General features: G+C 38.3%; 1 protein-coding gene across 2 annotated transcripts; it reads left to right on the top strand.

The window, feature by feature from the left end:
• The first annotated feature begins 5,352 nt into the window (after positions 1-5,352).
• Positions 5,353-22,082, top strand: LOC130180216 (uncharacterized). Of its 2 annotated transcripts, none has more exons than XM_056393646.1 (15): positions 5,353-5,446; positions 6,086-6,278; positions 8,309-8,413; positions 8,572-8,676; positions 8,835-8,939; positions 9,099-9,203; positions 9,952-10,037; positions 10,270-10,908; positions 12,668-13,318; positions 13,440-14,171; positions 15,137-16,931; positions 18,628-18,804; positions 19,924-20,100; positions 20,324-20,370; positions 20,722-22,082. In XM_056393646.1, the coding sequence occupies exons 2-15, from the start codon at positions 6,259-6,261 to the stop codon at positions 21,246-21,248; spliced, it is 5,271 nt and encodes a 1,756-aa protein (XP_056249621.1). In that variant the 5' UTR covers positions 5,353-5,446; positions 6,086-6,258; the 3' UTR covers positions 21,249-22,082. The 2 variants fall into 2 exon arrangements, with proteins under 2 accessions (XP_056249621.1, XP_056249622.1); XM_056393647.1 differs by having other exon boundaries at positions 8,052-8,413.
• The last annotated feature ends 155 nt before the right edge of the window (positions 22,083-22,237 follow it).

Raw genomic sequence — 22,237 nt, 5'->3', positions numbered from 1 at the left:
AACAGGAACACACTCACACAGGAAACAGGTGCCCCACTTGTACATCCCAGTGCCTTTAACCACAGCCCAGGGTGAACCAGCTTCTCCAGTAGACGAGCACTCAGCTCCACGTTAAAGTGACAGAACCAGAATTACCACCTCACGGTTGTATACCTCCACCAGCAAGCCAATTTGCAGGAAGTATGGTCACAAAAGTATTTTTGCAGAACATTATGTCACAGTGAAATTGACCTTTGACCATTTGGATTTGAAATTTTATCAGTTAATTTAATTTAATTATGTCACAATTCAACTCACATGTCCTTACAGATATGTGAGTTGAATTGTGTCATAATTAGTGTATGACTTTGTGAATTATGGCCAGAAATGTTTTGTGAGCACACATTGACCTTTGACATTTGATCACCAAAATCTAATCAGTTCACCCTTGAGTCCAAGTGAACATTTGTAAAAAAAAAAACAAAAACAAAAAAAACACGATATCTCAGTCACGCCTTGAGGGAAGTTCTTCAAATTTTGTACAAACATTCGCCTTCCCTCAAGGACGAACTGATTAAATTTTGGTGGTTAAAGGTCAAGGGTCAAAGGTCAAGGTCACAATGACCTCACAAAACACAATTTTGGCATTGTGAACACAGTATCTCTGGAACTCCCCAAGGGAATCCCTTCAAATTTGGCAGAAACGTTCACTTGGAGTCAAGGACAAACTGAGTAGTGACCACACACAAACACACACACACACACACACACACATAACCCCAGGGAGTGGCTCGGTCATTGCCTGGGTCGACTAAATCCTACTTTATGGTCATCCTGCACATCCCGCAAACACGATCAATAACTGTCTGTGTTTGAAAGTGCATGTGTGTGTGTGTGTGTGTGTGTGTGTAAGTGCATCACATCACACCGAAGTGGTTTAATAATGATTAATTAAGCTCTTGTTCCAAGTAATTACTTCAGTATTGACAGTTTTAATGGGTTTATAAGCACATCCATACACCGATTACATCACCCCTCACACAGAGAGAGAGAAGAGAGAGAGAGAAGAGAGAGAGCGAGAGCGAGAAAGAGAGAGAGAGAGAGAGAGAGAGAGAGAGAAGCAGGAAGGTGTAACAGAAAGCACTGAGATAGCAGAGTGAGTGATGTGAACTGAGATGTCATTTAATTACACTTCTGGCTAAAATAATCTTGTCAGTCACCCACAGTCTGACTGCCCTGCCAACTCATTTAGCTCACCTGTCTGCATCACACACTCTTCTCTTCCAGCTCTCTACACAATGCTGTGTATTATCTTGCTGGAATGCTTGACAAAAGAAAAAGTAAAATTAAAGCAGGAGGACAGAGAAGGAAGTCACAGAGATGGAAAAAAATAAAGACAGAACGAAAGAGGAGAGAAAGGGACAGAAAAGCACAGAGTGAAAATAGATTGGAGGGATTATTCATTTCCCACAGTGTGATTTTCATGACATCACCTGTGCTATATCAAATCTCTCACCAGTAAGTGACCCTTTGCACTTCTGCCAGGGCAGGTTGGGTTTGTTACAAAAAAGAGAACAAAATCCTTCTTCTCATGGGAGATACAGTGTCATCACAACCTTGTATTGTGACAAAACTTTGAGGATGACACATTTTGTCTACTGTGTGTGGAGAGTAGGGATCGACCGATTATCGGCCGGGCCGATTATCGCCGCCGATATTCAGCATTTTGACGCATATCGGCATCGGCCTTTTTTAAAATTCGACAGCCGATAAGAGATCAATTTAAAACTGGGTTATTTTGGCTATGATGCAGCCGCGCCTCTCTGTCTGCTGTCACTACTCTGTCGCCAGCATTGTCCCACCCACAGCACCATCTGATTGGTTACAAGCAGAGCCACGGTAACAGCCAATCAGCAGTGTAAGCGGTGCATGAACAGTCCTTACACACACGGTGGAGAAGGTCCGGAGAGCAAATACTTGTTTTGAAGGTAAGTTAAGGCAGCAGAGTTTCCCGAAATTGTAATGAAAATCCCAGTCCTCTACAACTGACAACTACTAGTAAGATTACTGTGAGCCCATTAACGTTATATAAACATAAGCGGCAGCTCTGCTGCTCGCAGTCCCTCCAGACGTGCCTGTTAATCACTTGAAACAAGGTTGCTGATAATATCGATATGTCCGGTTTTATTGCAGGGAAGCCCGTCGAGGTGAACGCTGGTTAGCTTTTAGCGTAACGTTAACCCATCGGTCCGCGGCTCTAGATGCTCAGCAGACTGTAGCAATGGGGAGACTGTCTGTTATGGTAGAGAAAAGTGTGTGTTTGTGTGGAAGTCACATGAGAAACTCTACAACTCACGACTACTAACGTTACTGTGAGGCCCAATACGTTGGCGGCAGCTGTCTGTTCCTACGATAAACACTGATTATTAAAGTGAAGATGCTTTAGGCTATTTAGTGTTTAATCCCTTGAAACAAGGTTACTGATAACATTGATACTGAAATAGTTATAAAAGTAAGAAGTGTGTGTGAGAAAGAGAGACACAGAGAGAGAGAGAGATTGCAGGGAAGCACGTTGAGGGGATGGCTAGTGAATAGTGTGTGTGTGTGTGTGTTTGTGTAAGCCACATGAGAAGCTGCAGAAACTGACAGCAAGTACCGTCTGTCTGAGAGAAAACTGTAGGGCAATAATGGCTGTTTAACTACCAAGTACTTTACCTTTTTCTGTGTTGATTGAGAGATCCCAAGCAGCAGAAAATGACATATTGTTAGATGAAGTGTGTCCTGAAGCTGTCTTTGATAGTTTCTTGTAGAGAGGAGCAGGATATTGCTGTTCAAGACTTAAGACATAATGTAACTGCATCATAAAGCCTACATGAACTGCATTCTTCAAACTGCAAACTTCAGGGAACTATTTATTTATTTATTTAAATTTTCAGTTAACTTTATAAGAGATACTGCTGACCCTGGGAACTCCTTGCACTTTTTGTTTTTGTTTGAACTTAAAACAAAGATAAGTGAAAGATTAACATTTCAGTTATATTGAAATTTTGGAAAACTTTATTTACTGTAGAAAACTTTAGTGAGCTATTTATTTGTTTAAGTTTTCATTTAACTTTATAAGACATGCTGCTGAGCCTGGGAGTTCCCTGCATTTTTTGTTAGAATTTTAAAACAAAGATATCTATTGTCTAAGAAAAAAAAAACTTTAACATGTTGCAAATCTGAAAAGCTGTTAAATAAACATATGATTAAAGGCATTTGAACAAAGTTAAGTGGAATTTTTCCATTATTCAAAATTTTCACGCCAATATTTTCCCTTTTATTGCAAATAAATATCGGCTCCAAATATCGGTTATCGGCCTCCTTGACTACTAATAATCGGTATCGGTATCGGCCCTGAAAAAACCATATCGGTCGATCTCTAGTGGAGAGTTCTAGTTTGGGTTTAGCCCAGCCTTGTACTTTATCCCATGAGGTGAAAGACATGTTTCACTTTATGTATTCAGTCACAATAACAGGTTTACATGTAGAGACAGATATAGAACAGAAGCAGTTCATGATCTGAAAACTCAGGCATCTTTATATTTAGAGTTTACACTTGTGACCAGGTGATTTGTTACATTCCAGGGGATTTGGAGATGTAACAAATGTAAAATGTGTTCTGGGAGCAAAAGGAAGATTAGGAGGGAAAACAAAAGTATGAGGGAAATGAATGACTTTTATTGTTAAACTAAGGCACAAACTAAATCACTGCAAAGTGCAACTAAAAACGCTGGTTTTAAATAACTACAAAACAATAAAGAACGATGTAGCACGGGGGTGCTTTTCAATAGAAAAAAATTGCATTACAGAATGTGTGGGCATTTTGGACCTTAACCAAATATAAGGAACTAAAAGTCAGTAGTCAACCTTATGAACATGCAATACAAAATTATTCTTTTATGGTGGGTAGGCAGAAGGTAGAGGACAGTTGGCATTTATAAAGAGGAGGAGGAGCAAGAAGAGGTGAGTCATGTTGTAGGGTTCAATGAACTGCACAGGTTAAAAAAATGTAGGGAAGCAGTCAGCAGGTGCTGGTCACTGAATCTCTGTCTCTCCCTCAGGTCTGCAGGGTCATGTGTTTGTCTGTCATTATGTATGTTTGCACTGTCTGTATGTGGATTTACCAAGGAAAAGAGAAAACTCCTAAGCTAAGAGTACAACTCCGCTGCTATGGCTGATGTCATTTCTCTTCTAATGGACAAGCTTGCTTGCAAAAACTACAGTGATTGGTTAATGAAAGACCGGTCTGTGCTAGTGAAAAAGCATGCACAACATCCTGCAGTAATTCTAATTAAAAAAAAAAAAAAAAAACACTCTCCACTACTACTGACTTCTCCCAGACTTAGGTGCTGCTTTTAGCCCTAAGCGGATTTGTGAATTACTGTTAAGTCAAAAAATAAAATAAAATTTAGGACTGACACTCATTACTTTTAGGAGTTTCTGATAAATTGGCAAATTCAGAGCTACTTTTAGCCTTAAGATGCTTTGTGAATTTGGGCCCTGATCTTTATTTAGCTATTCATTGCAGCATTTATTTATTTATTTCAATACTTACTTGATAGCCATAATTATTTAATTAGCTGGTATATTTGATTATATCAAGTTGTTTGAACATCAAGACACAAACTGGAGCCTTGAAAGAGTTTCACACAGTCAGTGACAGTGATATACATACATAGCCAATAGCTATATCTCTCTCTCTGTGTACCCGGATAATGCTGCCACAGCGAAAGGGCTCAGCGAGTGACGTCTGTCTCACTCTAGCAGCACCTCTCCTCTTCTTCAGACCTCATCTATTCTATATTGTGATTGAGGATGCTTAACAAGACACAGTACCTCACAGTCCTCACACACAAATCGCATACAGAGAAGAAGAGAACTGACAAAGTTCCACATGACTACATTTACAGTCAGCCATGATGAATGTTAAAACCCCACGCAGTGACTGTGACTATGATCGGCAGAAGGAGAAATGCTTCCTGTCAATCGGATATTATTTAGACTAAATCAATTCCTGATGATAGCCTATATCACCTGTTGTGAACCTGTAGATGATAAAATACATATTTACCCCAAATTACTGTGTTTAGATATCGATCTTTTAATAGGAGAATCGATGCTATAAACATTAGGGATTAGAAGTACCGAGATTTCAGGAAGGATCTGCACACCCTGTGAACATCTATGGGTGTAATGACGACAAGAATTTGCGAAGAAAAAAACCCATAATGACTGAAGCGCTCAAGATACAGAACCCGTATGACATTATATAATAGGGTTTCAGTAGGTGGGTGGGGGTATGAGTTGCTGTCTGAAAACGAAAGTGAAAGTGTAGCTAACAGTCCTGAGTGAGGCACAGCTTGCGTTACAGACAACGGCTGTGTGAATGATATGCGTTTGAAGGATTTATACGTCACTTGTATCGGTAGGATTGATGTATTCTGTGTACTTTAACATGTACTCTGATTTAGTTATTTGCTATGTTGGCCTGTTTCTTAAGATGAGACAAGCTATGCATGACCTGTATGGCCACATGCTTGCGTACAAATTGCACATAGGCCTACATATCATACCGGAACACACTGCTTTCCTAATGATATCTGATAATGTGCTCACATCTGGGCTGTAGCCGTTGTGATTCTTATTTCCTCTGCACTTGTTTTTCTGATCAGGGGCCTATTTTGTACATTTATAGCATAGCATATTATTTAGCTGTATAAACGGCTAAAACACTCACTTGAAATGGAAATTCAGCAGCTTTATTTATTAGACATATATAATTTGCCTTTTTTACTATCTCTGTTAAGTGAGATTCCTGATTTATACACACAAACCTTTGAGGTCATGGAAAAGTGTGAATCAATCCTTAATCATACCATATTAGAGGTTATCAAGCTACATCAAGGTCAAGGTCCACATACTACAGTTGATTCTATTAATAATCAACCACTGACTTTGTCCTCCCTTGAGAACACTCTAAGAAGTCATAATGCTCCTAGACGTTGAGCATGTTTTCTTGATCTACATAAGTCAGGGGAACTGATTGAATTTCTTTATTTTTCAGGGAAATTTTGCTACATTTAGTTTGTGCCCAGTAATGAGTGTGTCTACGGAGGAAGAGTAACTTAGAGCCTACAAGTAGAGAAGGCGATAGGCAAGCCTATCAAGAAAACAGAAGCTGGAAATAATGTAGGTGCAGGTTATACTGCCTCTAAGCAACTTCCCAAGGAACAGGCCATGACCACGCCAAATGACAAGTAAGTGGAACCAGCATGAAAGTCAAATCACATGACCGTGCATGTTATACTCTTCATACTGAGTAATATTTACAAAAGTCTTCCTCTTGTGCAGAATGATGTACCGTACTGTATGTGCAGATATTCATATGAGAAGGCTATTTTCACATTCATCTGCTGAAGTGGGAAAGATTCTCTGTGCTCACTTTTAAGTTCCCTCGAGTCTATTTATTGGTGACCACACTGATTATGTTTTATCTGAGCAAGGCAATTCAAAGTGTGCTACACAAAATTAGGTAAAAAGAACAGTATAAATGCATAAAACTAATGAAAACAATAAAATAGATTAAAAGTCACAGTGCATTTTAGAGTCAAGGGTGCAGTTATTAGCTATTAAAAGCAGAGGTGAAGTCTGAAGCATCCTGAATGAGCTGTAGCTGCCTAAGTGCCAGTTTTTCTAGATTCTGTTTAGACATGTATCTTCTATATTAGAATATATTCTATATTTTTAAGATGATAATAGGTTGATTTTGTTATAGACTTTGTGTGGGAGTCAAAATTTAAATTGGAACACCAAGATTTCTGACTTGGCTTTAAAGAAAGGGACTCAAGATTTCAGCTTTCCTTTTTTAGAACCAAAAACAATTATCTTTATTCTGACATTTCTTTAGTTGGTGGAAATTTTGACACATCCACTCATTCTTTGGTCAATGCACAATGACGCAGTGACTCACCAATAACTTCTTGCCAGCGCTACATATAATTGAGTGTCATCCACTTAGTTGTGGCAATAATGTTCTTATACAAAATTCGGCTTTAGGAGAGGTCCCAGAATTTAACATTGAGATACTACACATGATGTCATGCTAGCAAATACGGTTTGCCTATTTGTATTTGCCGGTCTTAAGTCCAACCCAATTTTGTAGTCTGCCTAATGATGTTGAATAGTCAACAATGTCAAAAGCAGCACTGAGATCCAGTAACACAAAGTTAAGAGTCAGTGTTCATGCGGATGTCATTTAGGACCTTAATAAGAGAAGTTTTGGTGCTGTGATGGGGTCAATAACCTGATTGAAACTTGTCTAAAGAACCATTTGAAGTTAAAAAATTGTTGGTAAACAACTTTATCAATTATTTTACTTAAAAAGGGTAGAGTTCATATGGGTCTACAGTTGCTAATTACAGAGGCATCCAGGCTATTCTTTTTCAGTGGTGGCTTAATAAACTGCAATTTTTAAGTCCTTTGGGAAAATGTCTGATGGGAGGATGCTGTTCACTATTTACAATAAGTCTGTCGCCAAGCAGCTATAAACATTTTTGAGAGAGTTTGTTGAGAATAACATAACTTTGTTTATTTATCATGCAGAGCCAAGCTGCAACCATTAAAAGTTTGTGAGGGAAAAGATTTGAATTATTAATATTTTCAGTTATTTATAAAAGCGTACATATACACAGACTTTAAATTAAAAAGGGACAAAAACAGGTTGGGATGAAATCACTTTACAAGTAAATTGACTGTTGACATTTTTCTATTTTCCATAAAAAGTTAAACAATATATTATCTTGTTATTTTTCTTTTGGTTTCTGGCAGTTTTATACTGTGTTAAATTGAAAAAATAATGAGGTACCCTCATAGCTGACCTTGTACTGAAAAGGATGTGGGGTAGGGGAGACGTAGGGGGATGGTTGTAACATTTTTGACATTTCTGTCTGTATATACATCTGTACTCTACAATAATGTGAGAGATATTGAAGTTTGACACGGTAAAAATATTTTCATAATCTATTTTAAAGCCCACTTAAGAAAGACAGACCAGTCTCTCCTGCGCTCAGCTATGTTTCCATGAAAAGTGACTGGTCCAAGGACAACCCTCCCAACTTCAGTGAAGGAGAACCAAGATAAGATGTTTTAGTAATGTTGGGGTTCTGATACAGGGAGATTTGGAGTTATACAGGAGAGAAACTGTAGATTGCATCTTGAAGCTCACCAATAATATACGAGATGTTAAGGTTTGACACTGTAAAAAACATTTTTAAAATTTTTGTTGAAGCCCACTTGATAGAGACAGACCAGTCTCTCCTGCACCCAGTAATGTTTCCATGAAAAGTGACTGGTCCAAGGACAACCCTCCCAACTTCAGTGAAGGAGAACCAGGGTAAGATGTTTTAGTAATGTTGGGGTTCTGATACAGGGAGATTTGGAGTTATATTGAAGAGAAACTAGATTACATCTTGAAGCTCAAAAATAATACTGAAGATGTTAAAAGTGTTCATGTTTGACAATGTAAAGACTTTTTATGAATTTGTTTAAAAGCCCACTTGATAGAGACAGACCAGTCTCTCCTGCACCCAGTAATGTTTCCATGAAAAGTGACTGGTCCAAGGACAACCCTCCCAACGTCAGTGAAGGAGAACCAGGGTAAGATGTTTTAGTAATGTTGGGGTTCTGATACAGGGAGATTTGGAGTTATATTGAAGAGAAACTAGATTACATCTTGAAGCTCAAAAATAATACTGAAGATGTTAAAAGTGTTCATGTTTGACAATGTAAAGACTTTTTATGAATTTGTTTAAAAGCCCACTTGATAGAGACAGACCAGTCTCTCCTGCACCCAGTAATGTTTCCATGAAAAGTGACTGGTCCAAGGACAACCCTCCCAACGTCAGTGAAGGAGAACCAGGGTAAGATATTTTAGTAATGTTTGGGTTCTGATACAATGAGATCTGGAGTTATAGAGAAAATAAACTAGAGATTACATCTTGAAGCTCAAAAATAATATTGAAGATGTTAAAAGTGTTCATGTTTGACACTGTGAAGGCTTTTATCTATCTGTTTTAAAGCTCACTTGAGAAAGACAGACCAGTCTCTCCTGCACCCAAGAACGTTTCCATGAAAAGTGACCAGTCCAAAGACGACCCTCCCAACTTCAGTCCAAGAAAACCAGGGTAAGATATTTTAGTAACGTTGGGGTTGTGATAGAAAATAAACTGAAAAGAATGACTCTGAGATAATGAGAGGAATATTATGAGTTCTTCTCTGAGGCTCACCAATAATGTGAGAGATATTTAGGTTTGACACTATAAAAAAGGCTTAAGTGAAGTCACTCCTGCACCTAGCAATGTTTCCATGAAAAGTGACTGCTCCAAAGACAACCAAACCCAACTTCAAAACAGAGCCATGGTAGGGTGCATGCATATAATGGGTGCAATATCATAGGTGATCTCAAAATGTTAGAAGCTCAGTCAAGCACCGTTTGACAAGTATACTTTTGCTGTAGCAAGTCACCTGCCAAAGAGCCCAGGATTATCCACAATGTGCAAGTATAAAAGAAAAATAACCTCCCTTCTCTGCTTGACAAGCCCCAGCCTTTGTCAGCAGGACACAGTCACATCCATGAACATGACAGAAACTATAGACGCAAACAGCTGGTGGTCAAGCTAGCTTTCAGAGACAATACCCTACTGCTGCCACAAGATGACAGTAAATTACATGACGAATGCAACAGGTTATATCAGATTCTTTATGGGGCAGAGAGCTGTTCTAAGCATCAGATGTAAAGAGAGATACGGCTTCCAGTTCAGTATTGCTCTACTTGATGTCTACTTTTAGCACTACTTGCTTCGCTTGCCCTGATGACACACCACTGACACAAACTGAGCACTGAACAGTGAAATGTTTTTGTCTGTGTTGAAGCCGGATCCAGTCACAGAAACCAGTGCCCAGCAGAGCTACCGGGATCCAGTCTGAGGATGACCCACTTAACGTCACCAAAGATTTAGGTACTCAAACAAGGAAACATTTGAAAAAGGAATTAAAATCTCATAACACTGGATATTCATAGTCACACTGTAATGCCATTTTCCTCTTTGGGCTTTAACTGAAGTTATAACACAATCTGATAATCACATGACACTCTATTTAATAGCTGCCATCATTGTGTTCTAGAGGGTGAAATTACTACAGTGTTTAATTTGAAGTTTTTATGATTTCTATTGTATTTTCTCATGTTAGAGAAAGATGCCAAACACGAACTCACAGCACACCTGAAGAGGAGAATCCTCGAAGGTTATGAAGAGCAGTGTCAACATGAGTGTCACACAGACCTCTATAAGATAAAAACTGTCAAAGGAAAGGAGGATAAACAAACACTTGTAAAAAGCTACAATGAAATATTTGGATCTTCATTGAGAAACAAACGAACAGTGATGATGAAGGGAGTGGCTGGTATTGGTAAAACATTTAAAACAAGGAAGCTCATGGTTGACTGGGCAAAAGGAAAATCCAACACAGACATAGACTTGATAGTACCATTTGATTTCAGTGACCTGAATTCAAGAAGAGATGAAGATCAAAGTATGGAAGATCTGCTAAATTTTTTCTTTAATGATATCAAGCAACAAACAGTTCCCACCTATGACAAGTATAAAATAGCTTTCATACTTGATGGCCTTGAACAATGTCAACTTCATCTTGACTTTGACATCAACAAGAAGCTGAATGATATAAAGGAGCGAACCTCCATGGATGTGCTGCTAACAAACCTCATCAAGGGGAATTTGCTTCCCTCTTCTCGTCTCTGGATCATCTCTCAACTTTCAGGAGTCGACAAGATTCCTGCCCAATATATTCAGAGAGTGACAGAATGTCGAGGTAAGAAAGAGAATCCTGATTTTATAAACGTAACGTCGTCCAACAAAATCACTAAACACATAAAAGACAACGACAATGATGTGATTTCAGCTGTATTTAGTGTAAATTAATTCCAGAGAGAAAGTTAGAAGAGACAGATTATCTTTCTTTTTTTAAGTTATTTTTTCAGGCTTTTGCCTTTATTACAGTCGTAGTGAGAGAGAGAGAGAGAGAGCGAGAGAGAGCAACACGCAGCAAAAGGGCAACAGTCTGGACTCAACCCTGGCTGCCACGGCAAGTATTAGGCCCAAATTGCACGAACTCTACCAGGTGAGTCACTGGGGCGGCCTGAGACGGACTATCTGTCTTATTTTGTCTTTCACACAGAGTATAGACTCTGTCTGGAATCCACAATAGTTTAGCCTTTATTTACTCCCAAGTAACAGACATTTATTGGAGGCAGATCTTTATGTCAAACTCCCTCTGTTTGTTATGTAGAATTGGTCATAGTGGTCGGTAAAAAGCCTCATTACCGATGACTTCTCCACCAGTGATGAGGTACTCGGCTTACCAGTGGTGGAAATATCATCAGTCAGTCAGTCAGTCAGCAACATTACAGATTACAGGGCTGGCCCTGCTGTTGTGGTCCAACCAAAATTGACATATACACTGAAGTTAGACAGAGTGTCTTCCTGACAGTGGTCAGAGGATATGTCAGATATGGTAGAAAGCCCTCACTTGCACACATGACAAAAGAAAGACTTATTACATTATGATTCCATAGAATAGTTTTGTAAAGAAAATTTTATCAGTGCAGAATATCATAAGTCTATAATTTATTTGTAAACTCAAGCATTTCAGCAACATAAACCAAAACAATTGAGATGTTTTCTGTCTTTTATTATTTAGGATGAGGCGGCTGAATTTGACAGAACACAGTGCAAGATCATAGAGATGATGACACAAAATCAAAATGATACAACCATTGTCTAATAAGGCAATTTAAATGGTTTTGAAGTCATAATGAATGGCTTTATTAATGGCTAATAGTTTGGATAATAAGTTACAGTAGATTGTTTTTAAGCCATTGCCAAGAACAATATTTGGGCTGCCAGGTAGAGAAGAATCCTTTTAGCATGTGTGTATCATCAGCATGACACTTATTTTCTCCTTTGAGTTAGGTTTTCAATTCTTAATAAAGACCCAACCAAGTGCACTATTTGACCACTTGTCTTCTGTAAAAGGGACCAAACACAAGTGTCGTGTTAAAGGATGACCCAGCCAGTTTTCAGAACTTTTTCTTATTCATGGTTTAAATGTGATCTCTAACACATTAGCAAAACATTTATTAACCATTGGCAAAGCTATTAGTTACAACTTCTAGAACCTTATAGAGGAGATATCATTATAAAGTGGTATCTAATTATAAAATATAAATTTCTACATTAATACAGTTTGCTTTGTTGTGTTGTAAGATACATTTCTTGAATTGTAATTTATCAATGGAGAAATAGATATAACTAAGAGCACTGGTTCTAAAAATTGTTTCTATTTACAAACAATGAAAAAAACGATATAACTTTAAGATGGTGTCCTGCTGAAAATGTTGAAAATGAACAAAAAACAGGGAAACAGGGGAAATACACAGCAAGGCAACACATACTTACTCTGCATTGTATAGATGCTTTTACTTCACTGAAGAGTGCAAAATTACTGCCATTACAACATAACTCCTTCTTCGAAGTCTCTGAATAATTTCTACCATATTTTCTCACTTTAGAGACCGAAGAGGCCATTAAACAGAGACTCAGAGCACACCTGAAGAAGAGAATCCTCAAGGATTATAAAGATGAAGAGAGTCAACATGAGAGTCACACAGACCTCTACGAGATAACAACTGTCAAAGACAAGGAGGATAAACAAACACTTGTAAAAAGCTACAATGAAATATTTGGATCTTCACAGAAAAACAAAGTCCGAACAGTGCTGATGAAGGGAGTGGCCAGTATTGGTAAAACATTTAAAACAAGGAAGTTCATGGTTGACTGGGCAAAAGGAAAATCCAACAAAGACATAGACTTGATAGTACCATTTGATTTCAGTGAGCTGAATTCAAGAAGAGATGAAGATCAAAGTATGGAAGATCTGCTAAATCATTTCTTTAATGATATCAAGAGACAAACAGTTCCCGCCTATAACGAGTATAACATAACTTTCATCCTTGATGGCCTGGAACAATGTCAAACTCATCTTGACTTTGAAAACAACAAGGACCTGAGTGATATAAAGGAGCGACTCTCCATGGATGTGCTGCTAGCAAACCTCATCAAGGGGAATTTGCTTCCCTCTGCTCGTCTCTGGATCATCTCTCGACCTTCAGGAGTCGACAAGATTCTTCCTCAATATATTCAGAGAGTGACAGAATGTCAAGGTAAAATACAAGGACATTTTCATAGGTTATACTAGATTGTGTGATCTGAACGTCATCCTTTTTATTACAATGAGAATTTTAATAGTTGGTATAATATGTTGAACATTTTCTACTTATTCAGAAACCTTGAAGCGCCGACAGGACCTAGCATCAAGCCTGAGAAAAAGATTTAATAGAAACTTCACTCAAGACACCAATCATCCTAACCAGAAGAACACAGAACACATCATTAGAAAAGTCAGCACAGATAAGTTCAATGATGAAGACAAAGATGGGCAGACTGTGCCAAAATCAGTCACAAAAGTCATTGAAGTATCTGAAATCTTCAAAGATGAAAAAGGAAAAACAATCAGAACTGTGCTGACTATCGGAGAAGCTGATATTGGAAAATCCTTCCATGTGCAAAAACATATCAAAGAGTGGGCTGAAAATAAGAGTTCATTTTTCACTTGGTTGAAAGCTTCAGCAAACACCGCCATGGGCAGAGCCAAAGATGAAGAACTTATATTTCCACTTACCTTCTCTAAGCTTAAGTTGATAAAAGAGAGAAAAGTCAGTTTGGTGGGACTTCTTAATCATTTCTTCAAGGAAACCAAAGAATATGTCATATCTAACTATGCACATTTCAGAGTTGTATTTGTCTTGGATGGATTGGACACTTCTGAACTTCCTCTTGACTTCAACAACAGCGATGTCTTGACAGATGTCAGAGAGCCGGCCTCAGTGGATGTGCTACTGACAAACCTCATCAAAGGAAACCTGCTTCCTTCTGCCCAGCTCTGGATAACCTCCAGACCTTCATCTGCTAAACAGCTGCCTGAAGACTCATTTGACAAGGTGACAGAAATACGAGGTAAGCTCATAAAAACTTCCTCAGTAAGGGTAGAGTCAACCCCAAGCAGGTATATTGACTAATTTAATTAATGTGAATATTTGTTTTTTCATGCTGAGTAACATGTAATAAAACTTGTGCTGGTCAAGCTGATTGACTTCCTCTTGGCTCCTTCACACAGGAATGGGATAAAACAATTTAATCATATGGCTATTCTCGATATTCCAAATATTTTTGGACCGAATGGATCAAATACTGATAATAAAAGGAAATAAAGGCGGCTAGCAGCCACAAAAACAGAGGGAGATGATGACTTAGTGTGAAGACTGTTTTGTTTTATCTCGGTTGAAACTGATTAATAGGGATTTTTTTTTTTGAATGTGCATCACAATGAGCATTGCAGGTGGCACAGGTCTTTTATTACTCCTGCTCAACTATCTTGCACATGAAGTAATAAAAAAGTTTTAGTTTTGTTGCATATTGTCGCAATTCAAATAATCTTCTGATTCTTTTGGCCTCATAACCAAGCCTTAGTTTAAAGTAGAGTAGTTATTAGGTAGTGTCTCATCATTATCTGATCATTACTTACCCTTTACTGAAGAATCCATAATTACTACACTAGACTAGGTCAAACGTAGTATATGGCTGGACTGCCTATGGTCAAATCCTGATTTTATATCTGCGACATCATCTCAAAAAATCACCAATAAAATGATCACTCAGAGAGAAAGTTAGAAGAGATAGAATATATATATATATTTTTTTAAGTTATTATTTAAAGTTCAGGCTTTTGCCTTTTTGCCACTCTGGATTAAGACATTAAAATTAACAGTACCTTGTCTTATGTCACTCTTTGGACAAACCTTGCTTCTCTATTAGTTGGGGAGCGTGTATTTAAACAAATGTAAAAAAAATCATTACAATCATGTAATCCTATGTTCTGCAGTAATTTCTGTCAACAATAACTTAAAAATATTTTCTTACAGAGAAGCCTGATGTCAGATGTCAACGGAAACTAAAATCTCAGCTGAAGGAGCAATTTGCCCGGGTGTCTGAGGGGATTGATAGGCAGAAAACATCTGCTCTTCTGAATGAGATCTACACAGATCTCTACATCATAGAGGGGGAGAGGGGAGAAGTCAATGCTCAGCATGAGTCCAGACAGGTTCAAGAGGCGAAATACAAACCAGAAGAAACACCAATTAAATATCATGATATCTTCAGACCTGCATCTGGAGAAAATAAACCCATTAGAACTGTGCTAACGATTGGAGTGGCAGGCATTGGAAAAACATTTGCATCAATGAAGTACATGCTGGACTGGGCGGAGGGTACAGCCAATGAAAACATATATTTCACATTTCCACTTCCATTCCGGGAGCTGAACTTGAGAAAAGAGGACGAACACAGTTTTGAGGAACTTCTTTATCTGTTCTTTCCCGATATGAAGAAATCAGAAATAAAGGACTATGACAAGTACCAAATTCTGATTGTCCTGGATGGCCTGGATGAATGTCGCCTTGATCTTAACTTCAGTGAATGTATGGATTGGACAGATGTGAGAAAGGTAACTTCAGTAAATGTTCTGCTAGCAAACCTCATCAAAGGAAACTTGCTTCCTAAAGCTCAAATCTGGATCACCTCCCGACCTGCAGCATCCAGTATCATCCCTGGTGATAAAATTGACCGGGTTACAGAGGTCCGAGGATTCAATGATGACCAGAAGGAGGAGTACTTCAGGAAGAGATTCAGTGATAAAGATTTGGCAGAAAAAATCTTGTCGCATGTCAAGAAATCAAGAAGCCTTTATATCATGTGTCACATCCCGGTCTTCTGTTGGATCACTTCACAAGTTCTGGAGGACTTACTGAACCTGTCCCCAAAAAAAGAAGAAGAGAAAATAGAAGAAATAGAAGAGAAGGAAGAGAAGATGCCAAAGACTCTGACTGACATGTACATACACTTTCTTTTGCTGCAATGCAGACAGGCTAATGTGAAGTATGGAGAAGAGGGGACAAGTGAGAGTTCTGAAGCAGATTCATGCTGGAATACAAGGAACAAGGAAACAGTCCTATCTTTAGGAAAACTGGCTTTCGAGGAACTAGAGAAAGGAAACCTTCTCTTCACTGAAGAAAACGTGGCAGACTGTGGTAGTGACATAAAAAAATCTGCAGTTTTCTCAGGGTTGTTCACTCAGGTCAAACGAGAAGAATGTGGGATGAACCAGAAGAAGTTTTTCTGTTTTGTCCATCCGAGCATTCAAGAGTTTCTGGCAGCTTTTTATGTCTCTCACACATTCAGTAACAAAGGTAAAAATCTGCTTGCAGACTCTCCTTCATCAGACTTCTACAAGACAGCAGTGGACAAGGCTTTAAAAAGCAAAACTGGAGACTGGGATCTGTTTCTCCGCTTCCTGCTTGGTCTCTCTCTGGAGACTAATCTAAATCTTCTGCAAGAGGTGCTGAAAAAGACAGAAAATAACAAGGTGACAAACAAGTACCTCAAAGGGAAGATCAATGAAGAAATCAGTGATGCAGATAAAACGATCAATCTTTTCCACTGTTTGAATGAGCTGAATGACCATTCTCTTGTTGAAGAAGTCAAAAAGAAACTCAAGTCAAAAGAGTTTGAAAAATGTTCTGCCTCCCAGTGGTCGGCTCTGACCTTTGCGCTGCTGATGTCAGATGAAAATCTTGATGTGTTTGATCTGAAAAAGTACCTGAAATCAGAAAAGGTTCTTCTGCGAATGTTGCCAGTGGTCAAAGTCTCCAAAACTACTTTGTAAGTACTTAAAAATGATTATTCTTAATTCAAATATGATTTTATTATCTTGCTATAAACAACAAAATCTATACTTATTTCAGCGGGCTTTGCTGTCATAAATCTATTGAGTCCTCTGACAGGTGGCACTGTTGTCTTATCCTGATCTAAGGTACATTTAAATTCAGATAGTTTGAATCAGAGGGTGGCACAGTGGCGCAGTGGTTAGCACTCCACTTCACAGTAAGAAGGACCTGGGTTCAAGCCCTCTGGGCCAGGGGCCTTTCTGTGTGGAGTTTGCATATTCTCTTTGTGCCTCTGGGTACTCCAGCAGTCCAAAGACATGAACATAAGGTTAACTGGTGATTCTAAAGTGCCCATAGCTGTGGATGTGAGTATAATTGGTTGTTTGTCTCAGCCTTGTAATAGATAGGTTTCACCCAATGTCAGCTGGGATTGGCTCCAGTCAATGGATGGCTAACTTGAATCCTTCCCTTGAGCAGATTCTCATCTGCTTAAACAGACCTTATATCTGCATTGTATCTGTCAAGGTAAACCTATGTTTGCGGACCCCATTGGCTTGATATTTTATTTGAATACCACTGGCTGATCAGTGCTGTCTACTTCCACCTGTTTTACAAATAGGATTACTAGCAACCCTTCTGATATCAAAGGTTACCCACACATGAATCTTGTCCCTTGACCTATGTTACAAAAGGATCATCAAGTAACACTGTTTGGTTAACATCAGTCTCAGCGACATGCAACTAAGCAGTATGTTGCCAGCACTAGCACCCACCAAATACACCAAACAAGCCTCTGTAGCTACCTTACCCTAGCTACCACAATACACTTCTGTCTGTATGATCATCAGCTAGCAACATGATAACCAACAACTAGCTCACAACATTATAAGCTAACTAGAATGTTTCCAACAATAGGATAACAAGGCCTAATCCTACAAACTAAACAAACATGCCTTCTAAGCTACCTTATACTTGCAATCAACAAAACATTCACTTATTACAATACCAGCATATGAAGAAGCCAAATTTTCTTTTTGCATATGTGCTCAGTGAGCAAATGTCATAGGAATAAATGGAGCTCTACCTTTGAAAACAGTATCCAGTTCTCCTTAATGCATGCATGGACTGATTTTCTTATATCTTAGTTGTTTTTGCTTATATGCCATTTCTCCTGCATCCTCTATGGTACTGTACACTCTCAAAATACACAATATGCTGTGTTTCTGCCCACAACACACTAATTTTCCAGTCCCTCCCTCCAGCAGCCACACATCATTCAAAAGTGCTGCCTGTTCACCCCCTCAATACAATGTTTTCTTTTTGAATCTGGTGAGTTTATTTCAGAACACTTGCTATTCTAAACACTGCACTTGTCTCCAGGTATATCCCCCTTGAGAGGGCTTATTTTACAGCCTTACATAGAATGTGCCGAAGTGAAGCTATACCTCAATACAAAGAACATGTGGGGTCCTCGCCTACCCATTTACTAACCCTATCCCAAAGTTTTTGTTACAAATTAATCCTAGCATCAGTCCGGCCAAGTTTCTGCTTTTATAAATTTTCCAAATTCACCAGCTGAGTCTGTTTTGCCAAAGAGACGGTCCTTACACATAGCAGCCTCTTCTACACACATATATATGTATATATGCTGATGTGTCCGGTGGAATTTCTGATGACAAATCTTTTTACAGGCTGAGTTGGTGCAAGCTCACTGAGGAGTCCTGCAAAGGTCTAACATCCTCAGTCCTCACGGCTGCATCCTCTAACCTCACAAATCTGGACCTGAGTCATAATGACCTGTTGGATTCAGGTGTGGAGCTACTTGCCGATGGCCTAAAGAGTGTACACTGTAAACTGGAGATTCTCAAGTAAGTGTACATTTCATTTACTCAACATTTTTTATAGTATATCCTTGCTTATAAGTAACAGGGATAGGGGTTATAATGTTTAAAAGTGCAAAGACGTTGATTGATCAGTGCAGTAAACATGTTTCTTTGCACAAAATACAATTTCCAGATAAGAACAGAGACTGCCTCTTTAGAGACTTTCATCAATTCTTGAAGTAATGTCCTGTTTTTCCTATTCCTATTTTTGGCTGGACCGCAACAGCAGGGACAGCCCTATAATCGCGAATGTCTGTATCTGACTGACTGACTGAGTGATCATAGTTGACCACTGGTCAGCCAAATTAAGCGTGACTGATTTAGAGTTTCCCCCTTGGCTGTTGCTCTTTCAAAATTAATTGGTGAAAACAGTTTCTATTAGGGGGGCATTTACAGGTTGCAGTGTTGCCAAATGATCACAATTAGCACACCTTCGCTACTTAGACGAGAGTCACCAGTAGTGGCAGAGTGGCAGAGAGGCGGAGCAGCAGTTTGAAAGATATTCTGTTACCCCGTGTTTCACTGTATTTCAGGTACTGTTTCAAAAATGTTCCATTGTCTGACAACAGAAACAGAAAAACATGTATTGGCTGTATTAAAATACTGTTTACAGTATGTGAGCAAGGAGAGTAGAGAAACAATCACATAAAGGACAAATACCCACTAGACACTAGGCAGAATGCAAATAGATGTCAGTTGTTTACAGCGGTTCAACAACAGTTTTCAACTATGTCCTCAAATTTTCACATTAACCATATGTGGTCAAGCCATATACTAGGTTTTGACCTAGTTTTGTTTGCCATTTGTACTGTATACTGTCCTGATATAGAAACCTATGTGAAATTACACCGTCCTTCACATTGTAGTTTACGTGTGTTTCCTTTGTTTTCATAATCAGGATACAAAGCACTTAGTCAGCATTAAGGTCTAGTCACACATTAGACTGCAGTAGTCTAGATAATTCATGGAAATGCAGTGACAGAATTTAAAGCAAGTTGTTCAAAATGTATAAACAACAACCTGTCAGGAAATAAACACTTTAATTTGGGATGTCATAACCAGAAAAACAAACACGTGTATGTGTGTGTGTGTGTGTGTGTGTAGGCTGTCAGGTTGTCAGGTGACAGAGAAAGGCTGCTCTGTCCTAGCCTCTGCTATCAAGTCCAACACAGCTTCTCACCTGAAACATCTGGATCTCAGTTACAATCATCCAGGAGACAAGGGGGAAAAGGAGCTCTCTGCTATACGTGATGATTCAAAAATGAAGCTGACGACACTGTGGTATGTTAAGATATCAGGATGTACTACTATACATCTACACACCAAATCTAATAGAAGCAGAAATCATGAATCACTTTGCTGATTTGATTCATTTCGTTCAGTTCAGTTCAAAGATTCATACTTACTGACTAGTTAAATATAAGCTAAGTGGTTAAATCGCTTAATCTGTACTTAAGTTGAAAATTCCTGTTATTGACAGTACCACTATCTTCCTTTTGTTTAGTTTGGACCATTGTGGAGCGCATCGGTTAAAGCCAGGATTGAAGAAATGTAAGTCTTTTTCTGGAAGTGACTTCCATTATTTTATTACTTCAGTATATCCTCATGCCTGATAGTTTTGAAATGAGGGTCAGATAATATGCCTGTCGCCAAACGTCACTGGTAGTACAGGTTGTAATAATGTATACTTTTTACCATGAGACATCTTTGACTATTTTTAAAAGTTGTTGCTCTTTTTTTCAAGTTTTCAATCAAGTTTAAAATTACAAATAAAATTCATATCTACTCTTCTTTAGATGTCATCATCATTTGTGTTGTTTGGCATGTTTAAATGTTTTGTAGTCTTTTAACTGCACAAAAAACACTTAACACACTGAATTATGTGTTGTTTGTCTCCGTTAGATGTTGCAGACCTGAGGTTCAATGAGGACACAGCAGGCAGGAGGCTTGTTCTTTGTGAAGGGAACAGAAAAATCAAAACTGTACACAAGGTGGAGGAGAAGGCTGCACGACCTGAAAACGAAGAAAGGTTTAAGAGGTCTCAGGTGTTTTGTAAGGAGGGTCTGCAAGGTCTCTGCTACTGGGAGGTGGAGTGGAAGGGAACGGTTGGCATTGCAATGTCATATGGAGAGGTGGGTAGGAAATGGGACAGAAGTGGTGGCCTAGGATGCAATAACATGTCCTGGAGTCTGCTCTGCTCAGGCACTGGATACACTGCCATACATGGAAATACATCCGAACCAATTCAACTGTCTCTTTGCCAAAAAATAGCAGTGTTTCTGGATTGGGATGGTGGCTCTCTGAGTTATTACAGTGTCACATCAGGAGAGCTGAGCCTCATACACACCTTCCATGCCAAATTCACAAAACCGCTCTTCCCAGGCTTCTGGTTTAAGAGAGGCTCTGTGACTCTGTGTGAGATAGAGTGAACACCTCTGAGATGGGAAAAAGTGATTGACTTGATGCCTCACTTGACATTTTTATAGATTAGCAAACTGCATCATTTCAGTACCATAATATTAAACATTACTATGTTGTGCTGTTTTTCTTTAATGTTCACACTATAAGTCATTATTAACATTGCAAAGGAAGAAATGAAGTGAAACCACTGACTGATGTTACGTTAACAATATGATTGACGAAAATAAATACAAACTGTTTTAAAATAATTTTTTATGCAAAACATTTACATCATTGTCAACATTAAATTTTCACAAATGTTTACTTACAATGTATATTGTGTTCACAATATCAATCATTCTGATACTTCAGATGGCATCAATTTAAACACGCTCCTCTATGGCTAGTTGCTTTGTGAGCTGATAAAACCTGTGTACACGGTTTTTAATACACTTAATGTTTTTTACTTTATTGTTTGCCTAAATTGATGAAAGCATTAATGATTACCTTAAACTAGTCAGAAGCGCAGAAGTGTTTTTTTCTACAAATGTTTTTCTACTAAATTTTCAAAGAAAATTATTTCATTTACATTTTAATCTATTTCATGTTTAAATGTGCACACGTGGGTTAGACTGTAAGAATGGAAAGTGTTATAGAAAAACTGCCTCTATGCTAACCCACAGTCTGTTTATAGAGAACCACTCTACTACAGCCATAATAAGTTGTCACAATTTTATTTTTGTTTTTATGTAATGTTGGACATGGCTGCCAGGGGGATTTCATTTTGGATTATTTATGTGCACTCATTGGTACATTTACAAATACTATGTAAAATATATTAAAGGTTGAAATATGCAGACTAATGAGATTCTTCTTTATAGTTATTTTTACCAAATTATATTGTTATGCCTGTAAAATAAACCTGCTTTTTATTCAACTGAACTGATCTGTATGTGTGTATAGTATATACATTGATACATATATGTAGATAAGTGTATACATAACTATATATTTAATT

This window comes from Seriola aureovittata, chromosome 13 (assembly GCF_021018895.1).
Source record: "Seriola aureovittata isolate HTS-2021-v1 ecotype China chromosome 13, ASM2101889v1, whole genome shotgun sequence".
In the NCBI taxonomy this organism is placed as follows: Eukaryota; Metazoa; Chordata; class Actinopteri; order Carangiformes; family Carangidae; genus Seriola; species Seriola aureovittata.
Note: the sequence above shows the minus strand (reverse complement) of the source record. Positions and strands in the feature narration are given on the sequence as shown.